The sequence below is a fragment of the Rhinopithecus roxellana genome, chromosome 1, assembly GCF_007565055.1.
Source record: "Rhinopithecus roxellana isolate Shanxi Qingling chromosome 1, ASM756505v1, whole genome shotgun sequence".
NCBI lineage: Eukaryota > Metazoa > Chordata > Mammalia > Primates > Cercopithecidae > Rhinopithecus > Rhinopithecus roxellana.
In genome coordinates this window covers 29733064-29753635 of record NC_044549.1, presented here as the reverse complement: position 1 = coordinate 29753635, position 20572 = coordinate 29733064, and the positions used below count along the sequence as shown (strand labels likewise).

Genomic DNA, 20572 nt, shown 5'->3' with positions numbered 1-20572 from the left:
TTAGTCTTGGTAGGTATTGTGTTTCTAGAAATTTGTCCATTTCGTCTAAGTTATCCAATTTATTGTTGTATAATTGCTCATGGTACTCTCTTATAATCATTTTTATTTCTGTAGAATTAATAGTAACGTCCCCACTGTCATTTTTGATTTTAGTAATTTGGACCATCTCTCTTTTTGTCTTAGTTCGTCTAGCTAAAGGTTTGTCACTTTTGTTTCTCTTTTTGAAGAACTGACTTTTGATTTTGTTGATTTTCTCTATTATTTTTCTATTCTCTATTTCATTTATCTCTGCTCTAACCTTTATGCCCTTTTTCCTGCTGGCTTTGGGTTTAGTTTGTTCTTCTTTTTCTAGTTCTTTAAGCTGTAAAGTTAGGTTTTTGACTTGAGGTCTTTCTTGTTTTTTGAATATAAACATTTGTAAAAGCTATACATTTGCCTCATTGCCCTGTTTTTGCTGTGTCCTTTAAGTTTTGGTATGTAGTGTTTTTGTTTTCATCTCTCAGTATTTTTAAATTTCCCTTATTTATTTATTTATTTATTTATTTATTTATTTATTTATTTATTTATTTATTTTTAGACAGAGTCTTGTTCTGTCGCCCAGGCTGGAGTGCAGCGGCGTGATCTCAGTTCACTGCAACCTCCACCTTCTGGATTCAAGTGATTCTCATGCCTCAGCCTCCTGAGTAGCTGGGATTACACCTTTGATTTTTTATTTGATTTGTTTATTATTTAGTAGTTTGTTATTTAATTTCCACAAATTTGTGAATTTTCCTATTTTCCTTTTGTTATTGTTTTCTAATTTCATCCTGTTGTGGTCAGAGAAGGTATTTTATGTGATATCTATCTTTTAAAATCTATTGACTCTTTGTTTTTAGATATAGTTGGTTTATTGTGTTGTTCAAGTCCTCCATTTCCTTATTTTACTTCTGTCTGGATGTTCTATCAGTTATTGTGAGGTATTAAAGTATCCAGTTAATATTGTAGAACTGTTTATTTCTCCCTTCAATTTTGTTAAATTTTGCTTTATATACTTGGTGGTCTGTTATTAGGTACATAAATGTTTATAATTGTTACATTTTCTAGCTATACTGAACCTCCCATTAAAGTATAATGTCCTTCTTTGTCTCTCATAAACTTTTTTGATTTCAAGTCTGTTTTGTCTGATATTATAGCCATATCTGCTCTCTTTTGGTTACTGTTTGCAAGAAGTATACTTTTCCATCATTTCGTTTTCAACCAATTTGTGTCTTTGGATCAAAAGTAAGTATCTTGTAGACAACATATGCTGGGATTATGTTTTTTAATTTATTCTGCTAATCTCTGGAATGTTTAATCCATTTACATTTAAAGTAATTACTGATAAGGAGAAAATTTTGTCATTTTATTAATTGTTTTATCTATGCCTTATAGCTTTTTGTTACTCACTTCCTGCATTATTTTCTTTTGTGTCTTGTTGATATTTTGTAGTGAAACAAAAGTATATTCTAGCCATTTTTTTGTGGTTACTATGGAGATCACATTTAACATGCTAAACTGATAACATTCTAATTTAAATATATACCAGCTTAACTTCAATAACATATAAGAACTCTGATTCTTAACTCTTTTCCTGTTTGCCCCAAGGATACTCACCAGTGGTGTTTGCGGCTACACGATTTACCCCAAGATAACTTTGCCATGAAATATCTCACTTTTAATTATTATTTTCACATTGCTCTAGTATATCAACTTTGTTCATAGCATTCTGTTTTTAGTAGTGATATTTCTATTTACAAAACATGGTAATTTTTGATCACTGAAAATGTAAATCCTAGGAAAACAAAGCATTCTAAGCATGATGTTAACATTGTTCTCAAACAGTTGTTGGCCATAGATTCATTTGATGTACCTGATTTTTTCAAAATAGGCAATTCTGATTATTCAGGTGATTCTGGTGTTAGTTCTGTTTAGAAATAACTCTAAAGATCAATTTTTATATTTTATTTTCACATTGAAAAATCAGTCAGCTTTGCTTTAGCCTCAAAGAACATGTTAAATGAATGCTGGCAATGAACTATACTTTTTTTTTCTAAACAGGAAAAGGGTCAAGAAGCTCTTTTCCCACTCCTTTCAGTTATTAATGTCATAAAATTACATTTTTATACCTTGTATGTACAAAAACATAAACTAATAATTTTAATGCATTAGTCTCTTAAATTACGTAAGAAACCAAAAGTGTAGTTACATACTATTGTTACAATAATACTTGTTTTATAATTGTCCACTTATTTACCTTTAATGATATCTTTATTTCTTTATACAGTTACTAGTTACTGTCTAATGTCCTTTCATGTCAACCTGCAAAATTCCGTTAGCATTTCTTGCAGGGCTGGTCTTAGTGGTAATGAACTCTTTTGCCTTTTGTTTATCTGAGGATGTCTTAATTTCTCTCTCACTTTTAAAGGGTAGTTTTGCCAAATGTAGGATTCTCAGTTGATAGTTTGTTTTCTTTTAGCACTTTAATAATATCAGTTCACTGCCTCTGGCTTCCCTTCTGATGAGAAATCTTCTGATAATCTTATTGAAGATCCCTTGTATGTGACAAGTTGCTTTTTTCTTTCTACTTTCAAAACTCTTTCTTTGTCTTTCTACAGTTTGATTATGATGTTTCTTGGGTCTTTTTGAGTTCATCCTACTTGAAATTTTTTAAGCACCTTAGATGGTTACATTCACATTTTTCACCAAATGTAGAAAATTTTCAGCCATTATTTATTTAAATAATCTCTCCCTTTCTTTCTCTCATTTTCTTCTAGGGTTTCCATAAGGTGTCTATTGGCTTACTTGATGATGTCTAGTTCTTCGGCTCTGTTCACTTTTATTCAATTTTTTTTTTTTTTTTTTTTTTTTTTTTTTTTGAGATAGAGTCTCACTCTGTCGCCCAGGCTGGAGTGTAGTGGTGCAATCTCGGCTCACTGCAACCTCCACCTCCTGAGTAGCTGGCATTACAGGTGTGTGCCACCCCCGGCTAATTTTTTGTATTTTTTTTTTTTTTTTTGAGATAAGAGTCTTACCCTGTCACCATGCTAGAGTGCAATGGCATGATCTCGGCTCATTGCAACCTCCACCTTCTGGTTCAAGCAATTCTCCTGCCTCAGCCTCCTGAGTAGCTGGGACTACAGGTGTGTGCCACCACGCCCAGCTAATTTTTGTATTTTTAGTAGAGACAGGGTTTCATCATGTTGGCCAGGATGGTCTCAGTCTCTTGACATCATGATCTGCTTGCCTTGGCCTCCCAAAGTGCTGGGATTACAGGCTTGAGCCATGGCGCCCGGCCTAATTTTTTTGTATTTTTAGTAGAGACGAGGTTTACTATGTTGGCCAGGCTGGTCTTGAACTCCTGACCTCAGGTGATCCATCCACCTCGACCTCCCAAAGTGCTAGAATTACAGGTGTGAGCTGCTTCTGGTTACTGTTATTCAATATTTTTTTGTTGTTGTTCATTAGATTTAGTTTTCATTATTCTGTGTTAAAGTTCACTTCTGTGTTCAGATTTTCTCTTCTGCTTTCTCAAATCTGACTCTGTATCCCTCTAGTGATTTTTAAATTTCAGTTATTGTATTTTTTTCAGCTCCATAATTTCTTTTTATTTTCTTTTTAAGTTCTGTATTTCTTTATGATATTTACATTTTGTTCATATGTCAATTTCTTGACTTTTTCACATATATATATATATTTTTTGAGACAGAGTTTTACTCTGTCAGCCAGTCTGGAGTGTAGTGGCACAATCTCTGCTCACTGCAACCTCTGCCTCCCAGTTTCAAGAGATTCTCATACCTCAACCACCCAAGTATCTGGGATTACAGGTGTGTGCCACCATACCTGGCTAATTTTTGTATTTTTAGTAGACATGGGGTTTCACCATGTTGGTCAGGCTGGTCTCAAACTCCTGACCCCAGGTGATCCACTTGCCTCAGCTTCCCACAGTGCTGGGATTACAGGCATGAGCCCTGTGCACTGCATTCTTTTTTTCTTTCCCCTTCATTCCTTCCTTCCTTCTTCTTCCTTCCTTCCTTCCGTCCTTACTTCCTTCCTTCCCTCCTCCCTCCCTCCCCCCTCCTTTCCTCCTCCTTCCCCGCCCTCCTTCCTGCCTCCCTCCCTCCCTCCTTCCTTCCTTTCTCTCTCTCTGTCTTTTTCTTTCTTTCTTTCCTTCTTTCTTTCTTTCTTCTTTCTTTCTTCTTTCGTTCTTTCTTCTTTCTTTCTTTCTTCTTTCTTTCTTTCTTGCTTTCTTTCTTTCTTTCTCTTTCTTTCGTTCTTTGAGTGTCTTTGAGATAGTCATTTTAAAATCTTTGTCTATTAGATCTGCCATCAGGTTTTTTTCAAGCACAATTTCTGTTGATTCATTCTTTTGCTTGGAATGTGCCATACTTTACTGTTTCTTTGTATGACTTGTGATTTTTCTTTTGTTGAAAACTGGACATTTGAATCTAACAGTGTTGTACTTCTGGAAATCAGAGTCTCTTCCTTCTCTAAGACTTACTGGTTTTTTTTTTTGTTTGTTTGTTTAAATTGTTGTAGGCTGTCTCTGGGCAGATCAGCCCGAGCTATACACTTAAGGTTTTCTTGGGTTTTTCTGAGCCTGTGCCTTTGCCGGGACATGTGCAGTGACTTCCTAATTTCCTCTATACATGTAGCAGCTTTTGGATGCACTAGTCTTCAGTATCTGGTTTCCATAAGGTGAAAGGAGACAAATGAAAGGAGGAAAAAAAACACACCAACCCCTTAAATCCGCTAGAAGTCACTCCAAGTAGAAGGGGAGGGGCTTGCAACCGTGAGGGAGAGGCATAACAAAAATGGCCCTCACCTTTTCGTCTACACTTCTGTGATCATAGCCAGCAATCAGTGATCAGAGCAGGAGTCCCCGTTATTTGGAGGACAGGGTCTTTTTTTCTCCCCACCCTAATTTCATCAAGCTATGTGAAAGATCTTCCAGGAACATGGAGTATAGGATGGGTAGCTACTACTACTGGCTGAGAGCTGAAATGACTGAAATTAACTGCAATTTAATATCCATCCCTTCCCCTGAAAGTTGCAAGCCTTCAGTAGACTCCAGAGTTCCCAAATAGTTACATGAGATTCTGCCAGTGCCATTTTTGTCTAGGTGGTGAAACAGACTTCTGATGCTTCCTACTCTATCATCTTCTCAGAATCTTCCAGGTTTTATAGTTTTTAGTGTGCCTTCACATTTATTCTTTGTGATAAATTTGCAAGACAGGTTACTGCAGTCACTCACTTGATAGATAAGAAAGCTTAGTGGCTTGCCCACAACTATACAACTAATATATGACAGACCCAGCACTCAAATCCATGTTTCTTTTAATCTACAGCACCCTCTGCTTTGATATAGTAAAGACGAAATAGTTAATGTAGAAATCAGAGAAGCGGGTGGGTCACGGTGGCTCACACCTGTAATCCTAGCACTTTGGGAGGCTGAGGCAGGTGGATCATTTCAGTTCAGGAGTTAAAGACCAACCTGGCCAACATGGTGAAACCCCATCTCTACTAAAAATACAAAAATTAGCCAGGCACTGTGGTGCGCACCTGTAATCCCAGCTACCCAGGAGGCTGAGGCATGAGAATTGCTTGAATCCAGGAGGCAGAGGTTGCAGTGAGCCAAGATCGCGCCACTGCACTTCAGCCTGGATGAAAGAGTGAGATTCTGTCTTAATCAAAAAAGAGTCCATATAGCCAAGACAATCCTAAGCAAAAAGAACAAAGCTGAAGGCATCACACTGCCTGACTTCAAACTATACTACAAGGCTACAGTAACCAAAACAGCATGGTACTGGTACCAAAACAGATGTATAGACCAATGGAACAGAACAGAGGCCTCAGAAATAACACCACACATCTGCAACCATCTGATCTTTGACAAACATGACAAAAATAAGAAATGGGGAAAGGATTCCCTATTTAATAAATGGTGCTGGGAAAACTGGCTAGCCATCTGAAGAAAGCCAAAGCTGGATCCCTTCCTTACATCCTATAAAAAAATTAACTCAAGCTGGATTAAAGACTTAAATGTAAGACCTAAAACCATAAAAACCCTAGAAGAAAACCTAGGCAATACCATTCAGGACATAGGCATGGACAAAGACTTTATGACTAAAACACCAAAAGCAATGGCAACAAAAGCCAAAATAGACAAATGGGATCTAATTAAACTGAAGAGCTTCTGCATAGCAAAAAAAAACTACCATCAGAGTGAACAGGCAACCTACAGAATGGGAGAAAACGTTTGCAATCTACCCATCTGGCAAAGGACTAATATCCAGAATCTACAAAGAACTTAAACAAATTTACAAGAAAAAAAATCAACACCATCAAAAAGTGGGCGAAGGATATGAACAGACACTTCTCAAAAGAAGACATTTATGCAGCTGATGGACACATGAAAAAATGCTCATCATCACTGGTCGTCAGAGAAATGCAAATCAAAACCATAATGAGATACCATCTCACGCCAGTTAGAATGGTGATCATTAAAAAATCATGAAACAACAGATGCTGGAGAGGATGTGGAGAAATAGGAATACTTTTACGCTGTTGGTGGGAGCGTAAATTAGTTCAACCATTGTGGAAGACAGTGTGGCAATTCCTCAAGGACCTAGGGCTAGAACTACCATTTGACCCAGCAATACCATTACTGGGTATATACCCAAAGGATTATAAATCATGCTACTATAAAGAAAGACACATGCACACGTATGTTTACTGAGGAATTATTCACAATAGCAAAGACTTGGGACCAACCCAAATGTCCATCAGTAATAGACTGGATAAAGAAAATGTGGCACATATACACCATGGAATACTATGCTGCCATAAAAAAGGATAAATTCATATCCTTTGCAGGGACGTGGATGAAGCTGCAAACCATCATTCTGAGCAAACTATCACAAGGACAGAAAACCAAACACCACATGTTCTCACTCATAGGTGGGAATTGAACAATGAGAACACTTGGAGACAGGGTGGGGAACATCACACACCAGGGCCTGTGAGGGGGTGGGGGGCTGGGAGAGAGATAGCATTAGGAGAAATACTTAATGGAAATGATGAGTTGATGGGTGCAGCAAACCAACAAGGCACATGTATACCTATGTAACAAACCTGCACGTTGTGCACATGTACCCTAGAACTTAAAGTATAATAATAAAAGAAAAACACACAGAAAGAAATCAGAGAAGCAAAACCTTATCAACCTTTCTAGATACCAAGGAGTAGTACATCAGGATCTGGTGTACAGAGAAGAAGAGTTTGAGATGAACCAAGACAGTTCCACTGTTAACAAGTCTATGTGAAGCTACCCTCAAAGATTGAGGAAGCTGAGAGGCCAAAGAAAGAGTCTGACAAATCCAGTTTCTTAGAAAGAAACATTTAATAGGGTCTTAAGAACAAAAGTTATGTCTTAGGCTGTGGTGAGATAAGAATGGTGGATCCCTGTGCCATTACCCCCAGACCCAGGACTTAAAAACCATAGGGAAAGAATGTGTAGAACAATTGAAGTCAACCCCACAGTGAATTGTAAGAATGTGATGTGAATCTAACTAATGGCAGGTTTTATGGTTAAGGGTTGTTTTGACCTAAGGGCTGGATTTACAGTAACAGTAGATAAAGTAGAAATTTTAGAGGCATTTCCAGAACAGGGGTTAATCACAAGTCAACATGGCAGATCAGTATTTAAGATGGAATTGCTTGATTCTCCAAAAAAAACAAATACTGGGCCAAGAAAAGAAATTGAAAGTCTGAATTAAAAGCCCCAAAAGCCAAATCTGAAGGAGAATTTGGAGCGAGAGCAGCTGGGGATTTTGTGAAGAGTCAAGAGGGCAGACCTGGGAATTTGTGAGGTCTACTTAGCCCAGCCCAACTGTGAAGACCCTTTTGAAAGCTGAGTTCTTTCTCTGCTGATCTCTAAGGCCCATAGCACCCTGAGCCAAAATTTTAACAGGAATAATAAGGTGTTAGATCATTTATTTGTATTTTTCATGGATTACATAGCTATGTGTTAAGGTTGTTGTAAGGCTGGTGCCATGGTTAGTGGTTATCATATTGGACAAAACAGTCAAACATGGATTTTTTTTTTTTCCTTTCAATTTTAACTGTATGCACATGTAAAGATATTCAAAGTGTTGAGAAAAATAAAAAGTGAAAAGTAGAAGTATTTTCCCTTGCCTTCCTCTCCACCTCTCTTTCTGCTCTAAAGATACCCAATATTAAAACTTTCTTTTGCATCCATTCAGGATAATGTACATTGCAATTTTATATGGACAGGCTTTTCATACATTACATAAAATTACACTAGGGATACTCTTTGATATATGTATATATATATATATTTTAAATTAAAACTATAACTTGGAGATCTTGATGCAACACTACATTTAGCTCTACTTCCTCCTTTTTAAAGGTTGCCCACTGTTCCATTTTTGGGGAACAGAATTTGTCAGTTCTTTATTCATATGCTTTTACATTATCTCCAACTTTTTACTAGTCGAGCCATGCTATAATATACATGGCAACTTATGTATGTGTGTAGGGATAATTCCTAACAGTCTATTTGCTGGATCAAAGAGTAAGAACAAAATGACTCTCTAACAGTCCTCCATGGTAAGTAGTGTTTCCAAGCAAGGAGGAAATACACAATTTGGAAATAGGATAGTGCATAAACAATAAAGACTGGAGAGAAAAGGAACCAGAGATAAAATAAACCACCTCTGGCTGTGAGATAAGCAAGATAAATATTTATATCAATAATTTTAAGAGTGCCCTTTAAAGTGTAATCAGTACAGTCTTTCCTGGGAATGCTTAAGAACAATGCTTTAAATGTCAGTATGTTTTATTGCATAAACACATAACTTTTAAAATACATGCTATTCTTAGTTTTATTATAAAGATATTGCAGATTTACTGCATATAATTTGGAAAATCCAAAAAGACTAAAGCAGAAAATAGTTTTCACTCATCACTATTCAGAGACAACCAATATTGATTTTTTAATCTCTTATTTCTGTATACGTATTAATATTTACACAGTCGAGATCATATTGTGTATACAAACTTCCCTTTGCCAATCGTTTTGATTTTAATGATTTTTTCATTATTCTTTGCCTGCTTTTTTTTTTTTTTTAAGATAATAGAAATCTAACATTGTTTTGCAATGAATTTGGATACCAGAATGACATCGACATGGAGAAACCTTTAAATTCTATTCAATATCAAAGAAGACAAGCCATGGGTATCCCATTCATCATACAATGTGGTGAGTGTTGAATTCCATTCTAATTACCAAATATTAAGAGTTCTTAAATATGCAAGTCATTGTGGGATGCAAGTCATTGAGAGAGGAAGGAGACAAAGGTTAGTAAGACATCTTGCTTTCCAGGAGGTTACAGTCTAGAAGAAAGTTGTAAGTGTGAAAATAATTGTAATACAGGGAAAAATAAGGTAAATGATATAATAGAGACAAATAATTTTTTGAGGGTTCAAAGCAAAGGATTGGGGAGTAGAGGCAAGATTCTATGGTGGAGTCACATTTGTGATAGTCTTTGAAATAGTTTCAAGCCAGGCATGGTGGCTCATGCCTAAATCCCAGCACCGTGGGAGGCTGAGGTGGGTAGATTGCTTGAGCTCAGAAGTTCGAGACCAGCCTATGCAACATGGCAAAACCCCACCTCTACAAAAAATACAAAAATTAGCCAGGCACAGTGGTGCACACCTGTGTTCCCAGCTACTTGGGAAGCTGAGGTGGGAAGATCGCTTGAGCCTGGGAGGTTGAGGCTGTGGTGAACTGTGATTGTACCTCTGCACTCCACCCTGGGCAACAGAGTGAGACCCTGTCTCAAAAAAAAAATAAATTAATTAATTAAAATAGAATTTTGATTGGCAGAGATAAAGAGTAGCGAAAGGTGAGTTAATATCAGGTGTACACTTCGGCTAAGATGTTTGTGAAAGAGTAATAGAAAGAGCTATCTTTCTATTTTTAATATGTAACACTGTTTAATACCTAGTAGGAATTTAATAACTGACAACTGAATCACTGAACGATGAATAAATAATAAGACAAAAGTATTAGGTTGGGTAAAGATGTTAGAGATTCTTGAATGTCAGAATAAGGTTTTACTTTCATAAGCAAGCAGGAGGTATTGGAATTTTTTCCATAGGAGGGTAATTACATTCAGCACTTACTGATATGTTTTCTAGCCACTACGCAAAGGGATAGGGAGTTAAAGACAGTCTCTAATATTAATCTGTAACTAACAGCTCAGTAGAGAAAAACAGATGAGCAAACTTTAAAGCAGCCTATAGTGTGTAAAACTCTATAGAAGTATTATACAGCTCTCCGGGAGCACCTCCCCAGCCTTTTGCCTGGGAGTATTCCAAGGAAGACCCGACTGGTCAGAGGTAACATGTAGTTAAAGTTGTTCTGGCAGCTCAATGAAGGATGACTTGGTGAAGGGCTAGAACAGGAGACTACTGTAATCTAGGATCCAGGTGATGAATTATAAATGTCTGAATGAAGGTGTGGCAGTGAGAGTTAAAAGAATCATACATGACAGGTACTTAGAAGGTATAATTGAGGAAATTGATGACAGTATGTGACAGCCTGTCACATGCTAATAATAATGGATAACAATTACTGTGATTTTGATTTGTACCAGGTACTGTTAGAATCCAATCTCCAGTACCCAAGAGCTGTACAAAATTGGGCAAATTGTTTAACTTCTTTAAGTCTCAGTTTCTTCTTTTATGAAATGAGATTAGTATTTGTAGCTACATTATAGAGTTTTAAGAATAATGTGAATAAAGTTTACTAAGTGCTGAGGATAGTGTCTAGCAGTGTTGGTTTTTATGATGATGATGATGAGGAGGATGTCATTTCATTCTCAGTAACTTTTAGATAAGAACAATATAATATTAATCTTTTAATAGATAATGATACTGAAATATAAGAAGTTAAATAAGTTGTCCAAGATCATAGAGGTGATAAGAGGTGGAGCTGTTCAAGTTCTTAATCTTTGTGTATACTGACTGTCTCTGCCTTAGATGAAAGAGACAAGTGTTAACCTATGAGCCATTAGCAGTGTGTCTGGAGGGAATTCAGGATTAAACCTAAGTGTAGCCTGGAGAGACAAGTGTGCCTTCATCCTAAAGGCAAGGAAGGACTGTTTTGGAAAGTGGGTGAAGAAATCAGAAGCTATAGACTGGAGAGGGGAGTAAGAACAGAAGAAAGTACAGAAGAAATGTGTATATGGCTCAGAAAACTTGATCGATCCTTCCTTCCTTCCTTCCTTCCATCCTTCCTTCCTTCCTTCCTTCCTTCCTTCCTTCCTTCCTTCCTTCCTTCCTTCCTTCCTTCCTTCCTTCCTTCCTTCCTTCCTTCCTTCCTTCCTTCTTTCAATTTAATTTTATACTCGTTGAGACCATGGTTTTCCTCTTATGTTAATCATGTAGTTGGAGACAGAAAGTGGTGTTGTCAGCAGATGGGTAGTAGGTCAGAGAAAATGGGAGAGTCAAGTCACTGAAATTCTTAATTTGATTTTAGAAGAGGTGAAGTGGATGTATTATTTAAGGTTCTTTTGGCTGAAAGTAGCAGAAACTAACTGGAGGGAACTGAGACAATAATAATAATAACTTGTTGGTGGGGTCCTGAAGTAGCTCATAGAACCCTAGAATAGATGTGCCATCAAGGATAATGGTATATGATGAAGGATTCGCTTGTCTTTGGATTGAGAGATACCTCATACTTCTGGTATGTGCAAACTGACATCTTGCTATGATAGATTCATTTCTGATCTCTTTTCTGTGTCATTTTGTTTTGATTGTCAGATCTTTGTCTTAAATGGAGAGTCTTGCCTTCCTCTACTGATTATCAGGAAAAAGAAATTTTTGACATTTGGATTTGTGCTAATAATCCCAACCGCTTGGAAAACAGGTAGTTTTTGATTATTTTCTAAAATTCTGTATTCATTTTTAATTTCTAAAGTTCATATGTATGAACCTTGAAAATGTTAACCTATAATATAGATTTTAGCTTAGTATCTGGTATCTCTTCAAACTCTAACGCCCTGCTACCTGTGCAAAGATTATTTCATTGGTGTGCTTTTCCATCAAATAAAAGAGATCTCATTGTAACTATCTGAAGACGTTGGGGTGTGCAGCTCTGCACTTCCACCCGTGGGAGACCACAACCTGGTACGTAAGAGTTCTTCCTTCCAGTTCATTTTCATACAACATATGTCCTTATTGGACAGGAATGTTACTCAGAGAGTGTCTCCAAGGGCATTAAACTGTTAGACCATATGCTTTTTCTGCTTAAATCATATATTGATTTCATTGCTTTATACTCTTGGAGGAAAAAGTTCAAACTAAAACAGGAAAAAGACTGATTAAATATTGAAGGGTGTCAACGTTATTACAAGCCCTTTTAGACTAGTATTTTCCCCTATAGGGAAAATAGTTAGTATTCCCCTTTAACAAAGGCACCCCTAAGTCAAGCATTGCTTTTCCATGCAGTCTATTCTAAGTCCTTTGAGCTGGATATGTGAGTCAATATTTTTAATATAGACATTAGGGTAATAACTCGTTTGGTTATTTTTTATCTGGCTCTGAAAAAAAAGAGCAAAAAGATAAAAGAAAAAGAAAACATTTGGAAACTGCTGCTAAAACTCCTTTCACCTAGAGTCCCCAGGTTATTTATATTTAGAGACTGAAGAAAAATGTCAGAGGTGGCAAAGGCTCTTAGATTTCAAATCATGGTCCAGGTTTTTTTGTATCCCTTTCTTGTTTTGCGATGCAACCTTGTTTTTCCCAAATAAAAATTTGTCACAGAACCCAAAAATAAAGTAGATATATGCAAAACTATCCTGATTGGGTTGGAGGCTAGGAACCAAAGGTGTCCACTTTTTTATTTCCGTTCCCTACTCTGCAGAAAGCCTAGAGCTCCAGGGATCATGATTATAAAACACTGATCTATTCTTCTTTATTTTGGGAAACAGAGAATTAAAACCCAAATCCAGGCTAAGAAATCTATGTATGAAGCCACTGGCCAAGATCTTCTGTTTCCTAACCTGTGTTCATCCCCAACTTGGGACTTAATATCTCCCAAATAGGAACAAAGTGTTTGCTCAGTTTCAATATTAAGAATAGTTAATCATGTGAACTTACCATGAACTAAGAACTTTCATATAGTCTAGGATTGTATTTAGAGTTCAGACTCTGAAGACAGACTGCCTGGGTTTGACTCCTGGTTCTATTAGCTGTGAAATCTCAGAAATTATATAACCCCCCTTTAACTCAGCTTTCCATATACTGGAATGTGGTATAATAATAGGATCTTTATGCATCTTCTCTGGATCCAGCTAAGTCCCATTGTTACGACAATCTGCTGAAAGTCCCTGGTCACTAGAGGCCCTTGATCCCCGAATTTAGGCTACTCCCCACAGATGTAACCCTATCCCTAGGACTTCTTAGACCAGTCGTGGGCACTGTCAGACCCACAGAACTGGGAAGCTGTCCTCTGCAGTTTCCCTTACCTTCAACTTACTGTTGTCCCTGCATTGGCACAGACTCACCCCCTTCTGAAAAGTAACAGTACCATCTCAGAGCATTGTAAAATTAGTTTCAAAGCTGTATTAATTCTGTCTCTCTTTAAAAATTTAATTTTTAATTTGTATGAGTACACGATAGGTATATAGATTTATGAGGATATGAGATATTTTGATAAGGCATATAGTATGTAATAATCACATCAGGGTAAATGGAGGTATTCATCACCTCAAGCATTTATCATTTCTTTGTGTTAGAACATTTCAAATAGTACTTTTAGTTATCATAAAATGTATAATAAGCTATTGTTGATTGTAGTCACCTTGTGCTATCAAATACAAGATCTTATTCATTTAATTCTGTCTCTTTTTCACATAAGAACAGTGCCACTTGTGATGAGTGGCTAGATAAATTTAGCCATGTTGACAGAAAACTTATGGACATTAAAAGCCTATCATGCAAAAAAGTTTTCCTATATTTATAATTTTCTTAAGTCCTTGATTCTTTAAATATAATGACATGATATTAACCATCTGTGTTTTATTTTCACAGAAAATATTGTGACAAAAATATGCTTAAAGTGGCAGCAAGAGATTTAAGGGAGATGTAAAGAAAAATTGATTAAAAGGGCAGTTAATTGAGATTTGGCACTTCCTTCATGGGAGCTCATTAACAGTGGTGTAGATATGATGATTCCCAGGGAGGGGGAAGAAATTAATCTGATGACCTTGCTCAGTCCTTTGACTCAAAATGGTAGGATGGGCCATGCATACCTTGAGAATATGCTTCAAAATACATTATTGCTAGGCAGGACCCCTGACATATGTGCCACTGGATTTGGATAGAATCACTTAAAATAAGTGTAATAAAGTGATGATAAGCATAGTTATTTATTAGGGAGTAGTCTATGAGTAGAGGGACAGAGTAATGGGATGAAAAGTGTTGTTGTCTGTATTTACAGAAAATACGGTTTCTTGTCAGTAGTTAATTGCCAATTGTCAGCAAGGCCATTGTCAACAGACAGCATTTGAATGAACAATGTGTAACTAGAACTTGGGCTGGAAACATGGTAATAACTTTCTCTTACTTTGCAATTATATATGCTATCTCATTCCATTTTTATAAAAGGCCTATGAACTTTCCCCATTTCTCAGAGAAGAAAATAGAGAGGCTAAGAAAGGATTAGTAACTTGCCCAGAATTCTTCACTACAGCTGAAATTGGAAGCTAAGTTTCTGATGCAAAACCTGTACCCTTCCTGCCTTACCACATTGTCTGTTGGAAGGCATCCTTTTCCATTTCAGGAAGCCTAGTTTCATTCAGATACTTTTTAGTGGACAAAATACGTCTTACAAATGGTAGCATTCAGTAACCTGGACAGGGTAAGGTGGAGCCATTCTTTTTTCGAACCATTGGAGCCTGGTTTTGTTTTCCTCTTCAAGCACAGAGGGAGGCTGTACGTTTTTGACACAGTATCTGAGAAATAGCGATCAGTATGCTTCCATTACATTCATACTATGCACTTACCTGCATTGAAAATAGGGATTACCAACAGAGTCAAAATGATGCCTATTACTTGGCTGAACCAAAAATGTCTGAATTTTGAAAAAGATGTGAAAAAATATCTATGGATTGTATTGCATATTAAAGTGTAATTCATGTCCAAACATCTTTAAATGAAGACAATTGAATGAATTGCATTCTAATAAAATGCTTGAGGTTTCTTCCTTCTGAATAAAAACTTTATGTTGTCACAGGTTCTTTTCTGAAATGAAGTAGAAGCCTATATAGATGCCACCCCACAGTTGTCTTCAAATCAACACTGTGGGTTGCTGTATATATACAAGTTGTCCCTAGGGTTTGTTTATCTAGCACCTTTCTTTGAAAATAACGATAATAACAAACACCATGTGTGGGTGGAATTAAGTGTTTTTTCACAGTAGTACCTGAATTTGATTGTAGTTCCTAACTCTTCTCTGCTGGTATGGGGCGAGAAAAATATATGCTGCAACCCTGAAAAACAGAGAAATGGTGGGTCTCATCTGCCTCCCTTTTCCCTCACTGTTTCAGATGGGAGAAAGTCCTCTCTCGATCCTCAGCCTCCTCTTCCCTTGCCTAGCCTAAGACCCATGCATTTTCTGTGACTTTGTCCCTTTCTCCTTTTTTTGGTAGTTCAGTGGAACTCCTCCCCTCCCCACCCCCAATCAACAATAGAAAACTCCTTGACCCAGAGCAGGCTCGCAGAACTGACCTCAGTGTCTTACGACTCTACTGCGTGTTCCTCGCCATGCCCTGAATCAAAGCTATGCCCAGTGGGAGCTGAACTTCTTGTCTGTATTAAGCCTTGATACCAAAGTGAACAAAATAATATCTTCCTTTTTCGGCAGTTTGGCTGACTCAGTTCCCCAGTACATAGCCACAAATGCAGAAGTAAGAAAAGGAAAAATGGCCTCAAACCTTCCAAACCATAAGCTTTGAGGGTTATTCGTATTTTTTTGTAATTAAAACAAGGGATGTGCTGATCCATAGCCTGTGTATTGTTCATTTACAAATCATTCTACATTATTATGTATTTACTAACCCACAAGTTATTAGAACAGCATATCTGTAAGCCTGGAAAGCAGATACTCATGGCAGCAAGCACTTGGGCAGAATGCTGCTGTCAGGACCAGTGGGCGATTTGGGGAAGGGGCTCTAATGCATCTCATTACCTCCTGAGGCTGTTGCTGAATCCTACATCACATCATGTAGTCACTGGTCTTCACAGTGATCCTGGGTCATCCATATGTTTCAGAGGCATAATTATTTGCTATATTTTAAAAAGACATATGTATTTTGCTACCATTTTTGGGGGGGGGGAAATGACAATGATGAGATAAACTCAGTGATCTCAAATAATTTTTGCAAAAGTCCTCATTTTATGATAGTGTAGAATAAGTGAAGCATTAGCAATATAATTGACGCTTTCCCATCCTCGTAAATATATGCTATTGTCCACATTTTTTATTAGGCTGTTTTCCATGCAAATTGGAGATTTAAGGTTATTTGTTATCGAAAGCCACCAATACAATGCTTTTCCTTTGTATTTGAATTTTGGATATATGACATAAAGAGTAACTGCTTGTAGAAGTAAATCATCTTTTACAGACAGTAAGTAGTTTTATATTTCTCCTGATGTTAATCTTGTGCTTGTTGATTCTGAAGTTGTCATCAGATAGAACGTCTACCTTCCATCCCGCTGGGCACGATGAACACAATATCACCATCAAAAAATGAGAAAGAGAAGCAACTTAGAGAGTCCGTCCTAAAGTATCAAAATAGACTGGCAGAACAGCAGCCACAGGTGAGTTGTAATTAATTCCTGCCAATTTGCCCATGAACTGTTGGTTTCATAGGTGCAAATTGACTAAAGTGGTTTACACAATAAAATGTGTATACTCTTTTTTCTGTCCTTTTTGATGTCTTTTAATTTTAGATCTAAGACATGTTCTAAAGGGTGAGTTTTGTAAAAAAAAAATAACAAAAAAAAACTGTATGTGTGATATCTAAACCCATCTACACAACAATGCATATGAGAAATAGGGACATTTATTTCTACTCCACAGCTGCTCATAGAGCCTTATAGAATCAGCCAGCATGTCCAAGGTCATGTGATCAAGGCGCAACACAAGTTTGTGTAACTCCAAAGGTCAGGCTGTTTTTATTTCATTCTTCCCTGAGGGAGGGTTTTAAGGTAAACAGTTCTTTTAAAAAACATTAACCTATTAATTTAGAAAGTCAAAGTCATATTTAATTGTTAAGAAAATTCAATAAATTAAACATTACTATCAATCCACATAGGTAACCATGACAATTTCGAGTGTAAGAAAATGTGGCATGTAGAAAAATTATTTTATTTTCTTGACTAATAGTTAACTCTCTATAGATTTAGCACATGAATCCATTATTTTTTAATTGTGTAGCCTGTTGGCTTCCTCAAACAGCACTTGTAGCGTATGTCCAAATGTGTGGACACTTCTGTAGATGTCAGGAAATAAAATGCTTATTAAAATAGAAAATTCAGTGATGAAGTGGGAGTTAAGCTCCCCAGCCATAGCAGCTTATAGTAAGTGTTTTCCTGGCTTCATAGAATACTCTTTTATCTCACTTAGCTTGTTAGGGTGCTGCAGTGCGGGTCAGATACCACCTGAGATTACAACCAAAGAAACCAGAGCCGCCTTTTCCACCCTGGAGTCTTAGGGTCTCTCTAGGAAAGATACTGAGAGTCACTTTGGAAACACATTCTCCTAAGCACTCTCCACCTCCAAAAAGTGGCTCAACTTTCTACAGTTTTTAAGACCTCTAATCATGGGTTTGATAACGAAAGTCAGAAATAAAGGTTTCACGGACTTTTAATAAATAATTAGGTACATTCGGATCTTTTTGTTATGAAATATTTTAATTTTGTTTCTTATTTATCACACTTTGTGAAGGCATTCAGCACATTAAGAATTGATTGCATGTTTATTGCCATCTCTGGACGTTGTTTTTCTTTTCTACAGCGGTCATAGCCAACCCCTGTATATTAATAATGCCAGTCACCAAGACTTAATTAGCTTGTTGTTTGTTTAAGATTGGATGTTGTATTCATCACTGAGGTAGAGAATTCGATGGCAGCTGATGGAATAGCAGATTTGGGCCAACAGTTCTGTGTTCTTTTTTCTTGGTAGTTGATTTTTTTTCATAAGATTTAAGCCAAGGTTATAGATTCAGTTTGTTTCAAATGTAAACAAAGGAATTTAGCAGTACTTATATAGAAATTCACTGCCAGTACTTCAAAGGACAAAACCCTCTCCATCCTCCTTTTCCCTTTTGCAAAAGGAAAATTTTACAGAATCCTTTTGTGAAAAGATTCCTGACATCTTTTACATACTTTCTAGAACTCGGGGCCTATAACTGACCCTGCTTTTGTGGTAACCAAGGAAAGCTTTGGGTTGAGGTTCACTCAACCAAAGGCAACCAGTTAATTTTGAGGTGATCATTGAGCACATACTTGCCCTCAGGTCTGTCCCAGGCTGGGAATTACGGGGAATACAGAGTATCTGTAATATCAGAATGTGAGTTCCATGAGAACAGGAATAGTCTTGGTTTTACTTACTGTGAATCTATATTAACCAAAACAGTGCCTGGCATATACTGGGTACTCAATAGGTAGTTGAATCAGTAGGTAAAACATGCCCTCAGATATTATGCAGTCTTTTTGTGGACCAAGTCTAACAGCTATTTAAAAATGAGCAACCTCTATAAAGTAGTATTAATTCAAATGTGTTTTCTTATTGTAATTGACACTGCAATAGAAGTTTACTATGAGGGCAGCTTCAATCAAAGAAAGTTATGTGGGGGGTTGGGTGCGGTGGCTCACACCTGTAATCCCAGCATTTTGGGAGGCTGAGATGGGCAGATCACTTGAGGTCAGGAATTTGAGACCAGCCTGGCCAACATGGTGAAACATCATCTCTACAAAAAATACAAAAAATTAGCTGGGTGTGGTGGCTCATGCCTTGTAATCCCAGCTACTTCAGAGGCTGAGGTGGGAGTATCTGGGAGGCAGAAGTTGCAGTGAGCCCACGCCACTGCACTCCAGCCTGGGAGAAAGAGCGAGACTCTGTGTCAAAAAAAAAAAGAAAAAATATATCAAAGAAAGTTACATAGTGGAAGTGACACTTGTATCTTGAAGTGTATTTAGGATAAATAGAGGGAAAAGGATAGGGCATTTCAGGTGAGAAAAACAACCTAAAGGAACACTTGGAGATGAGCACTGATTTGTTCTTTCACGGAACCAGTCACTTAGATTACATGCTAAGCTTACATATTTTAAAAATTAAACTCAGTTTTTTGTGTGGTATCTCTTTTAAAAATGGTGTGTCTTGTGATAATGATGCAACTCCTGTATAGTTATAACATGGTAATTACTGAACAGAAGACCTCTGGAAGATGACCTTGATTCCTCCTTTCACAAAAATAATCCATGAACATGTTACAAAACTATGTTTTGGTGATATTTATCTGATGCTAAAAATAAGACTAAAAACCATGCAGTGTTCAATGTAAATTTCCTGTCCTCCTTCTAAAACCCTTTAGAAGAAATTTTGGAATGTGATATAAGAAAGGATGGGAAAGCTAGAAAAACAGGGCATCATTGGCCCCATTCAGTTTCAGCTGTAGGCTAGACATCACTGGAAAATCAAGAACTGGCTAATTCATTACTGTGATTTACTGTATGTCTATTGTTGGCATCCATTCGCCCATTCAGTATCACAAAATCATACAATATATACCATGTAATTATTATTTGCCCTTCTCTTCCTCCCTCCCACTCCCAATGACCACTTACCCATTGACCAGACCTGGGTAGTGAATATAAAAATGACCTAAACCTGCACACCCTCTCTCTTAACTCTCTTGCATTTCAGCTTTAATGGTAGCAGGCATCTTGATCTGGAAAATGAAGGGTTGACTAGATAAATCAAAGATCTTTCTGTATTTTAGGTTCTATGGGTATCTAATGATTAGATGGTAAGAGAATTATCCTAATCATTAGATGTTGTCCCGTAGGAGAAAATGAAGTATCTAGATCTAAAGGTATCGTTTCCACATGGTATCTTATTTAATTCCTACAACACTCCAGCTAGTGGTATCTATTTTAACAAAGAGGAAAGTGAAATCCAAAAAAGTTAAATAATTTTAATCAAGTCAAATAGCTTTAAATGGTAAGGTTGGAGTTTATTTCCTTTTTGCCTAATTCCAGCACCATTTTTCTCACAGTCTCATAGGAAAAATACAGACAAAAAGGACATAAGAACTTTCACAGTAGCAACAAACTTATATATTGCAAATCATATTTGTTAAGGGAAATACCTAAGTTCAGTAAACCTAATAGGAGAGCTCAAATTCAAGATCTGTCTACTGCGGTGCATTTTATAGAGTAAAGGGGTTGTCCTCCATGTAAT

The 20572-nt window shown here is 36.9% G+C and overlaps 1 protein-coding gene across 2 annotated transcripts in view; it reads left to right on the top strand.

The window, feature by feature from the left end:
- MORC1 (MORC family CW-type zinc finger 1) overlaps positions 1 to 20572 on the top strand; it is a 188230-nt gene that overhangs the window by 88043 nt on the left and 79615 nt on the right. For both annotated transcript variants that reach the window (XM_010386597.2, XM_010386598.1), the window contains exons 15-17: positions 9170 to 9298; positions 11866 to 11971; positions 16788 to 16926. In XM_010386597.2, coding sequence (XP_010384899.1) covers positions 9170 to 9298; positions 11866 to 11971; positions 16788 to 16926 — 374 coding nt within the window. The remainder of the gene's footprint in view (positions 1 to 9169; positions 9299 to 11865; positions 11972 to 16787; positions 16927 to 20572) is intronic.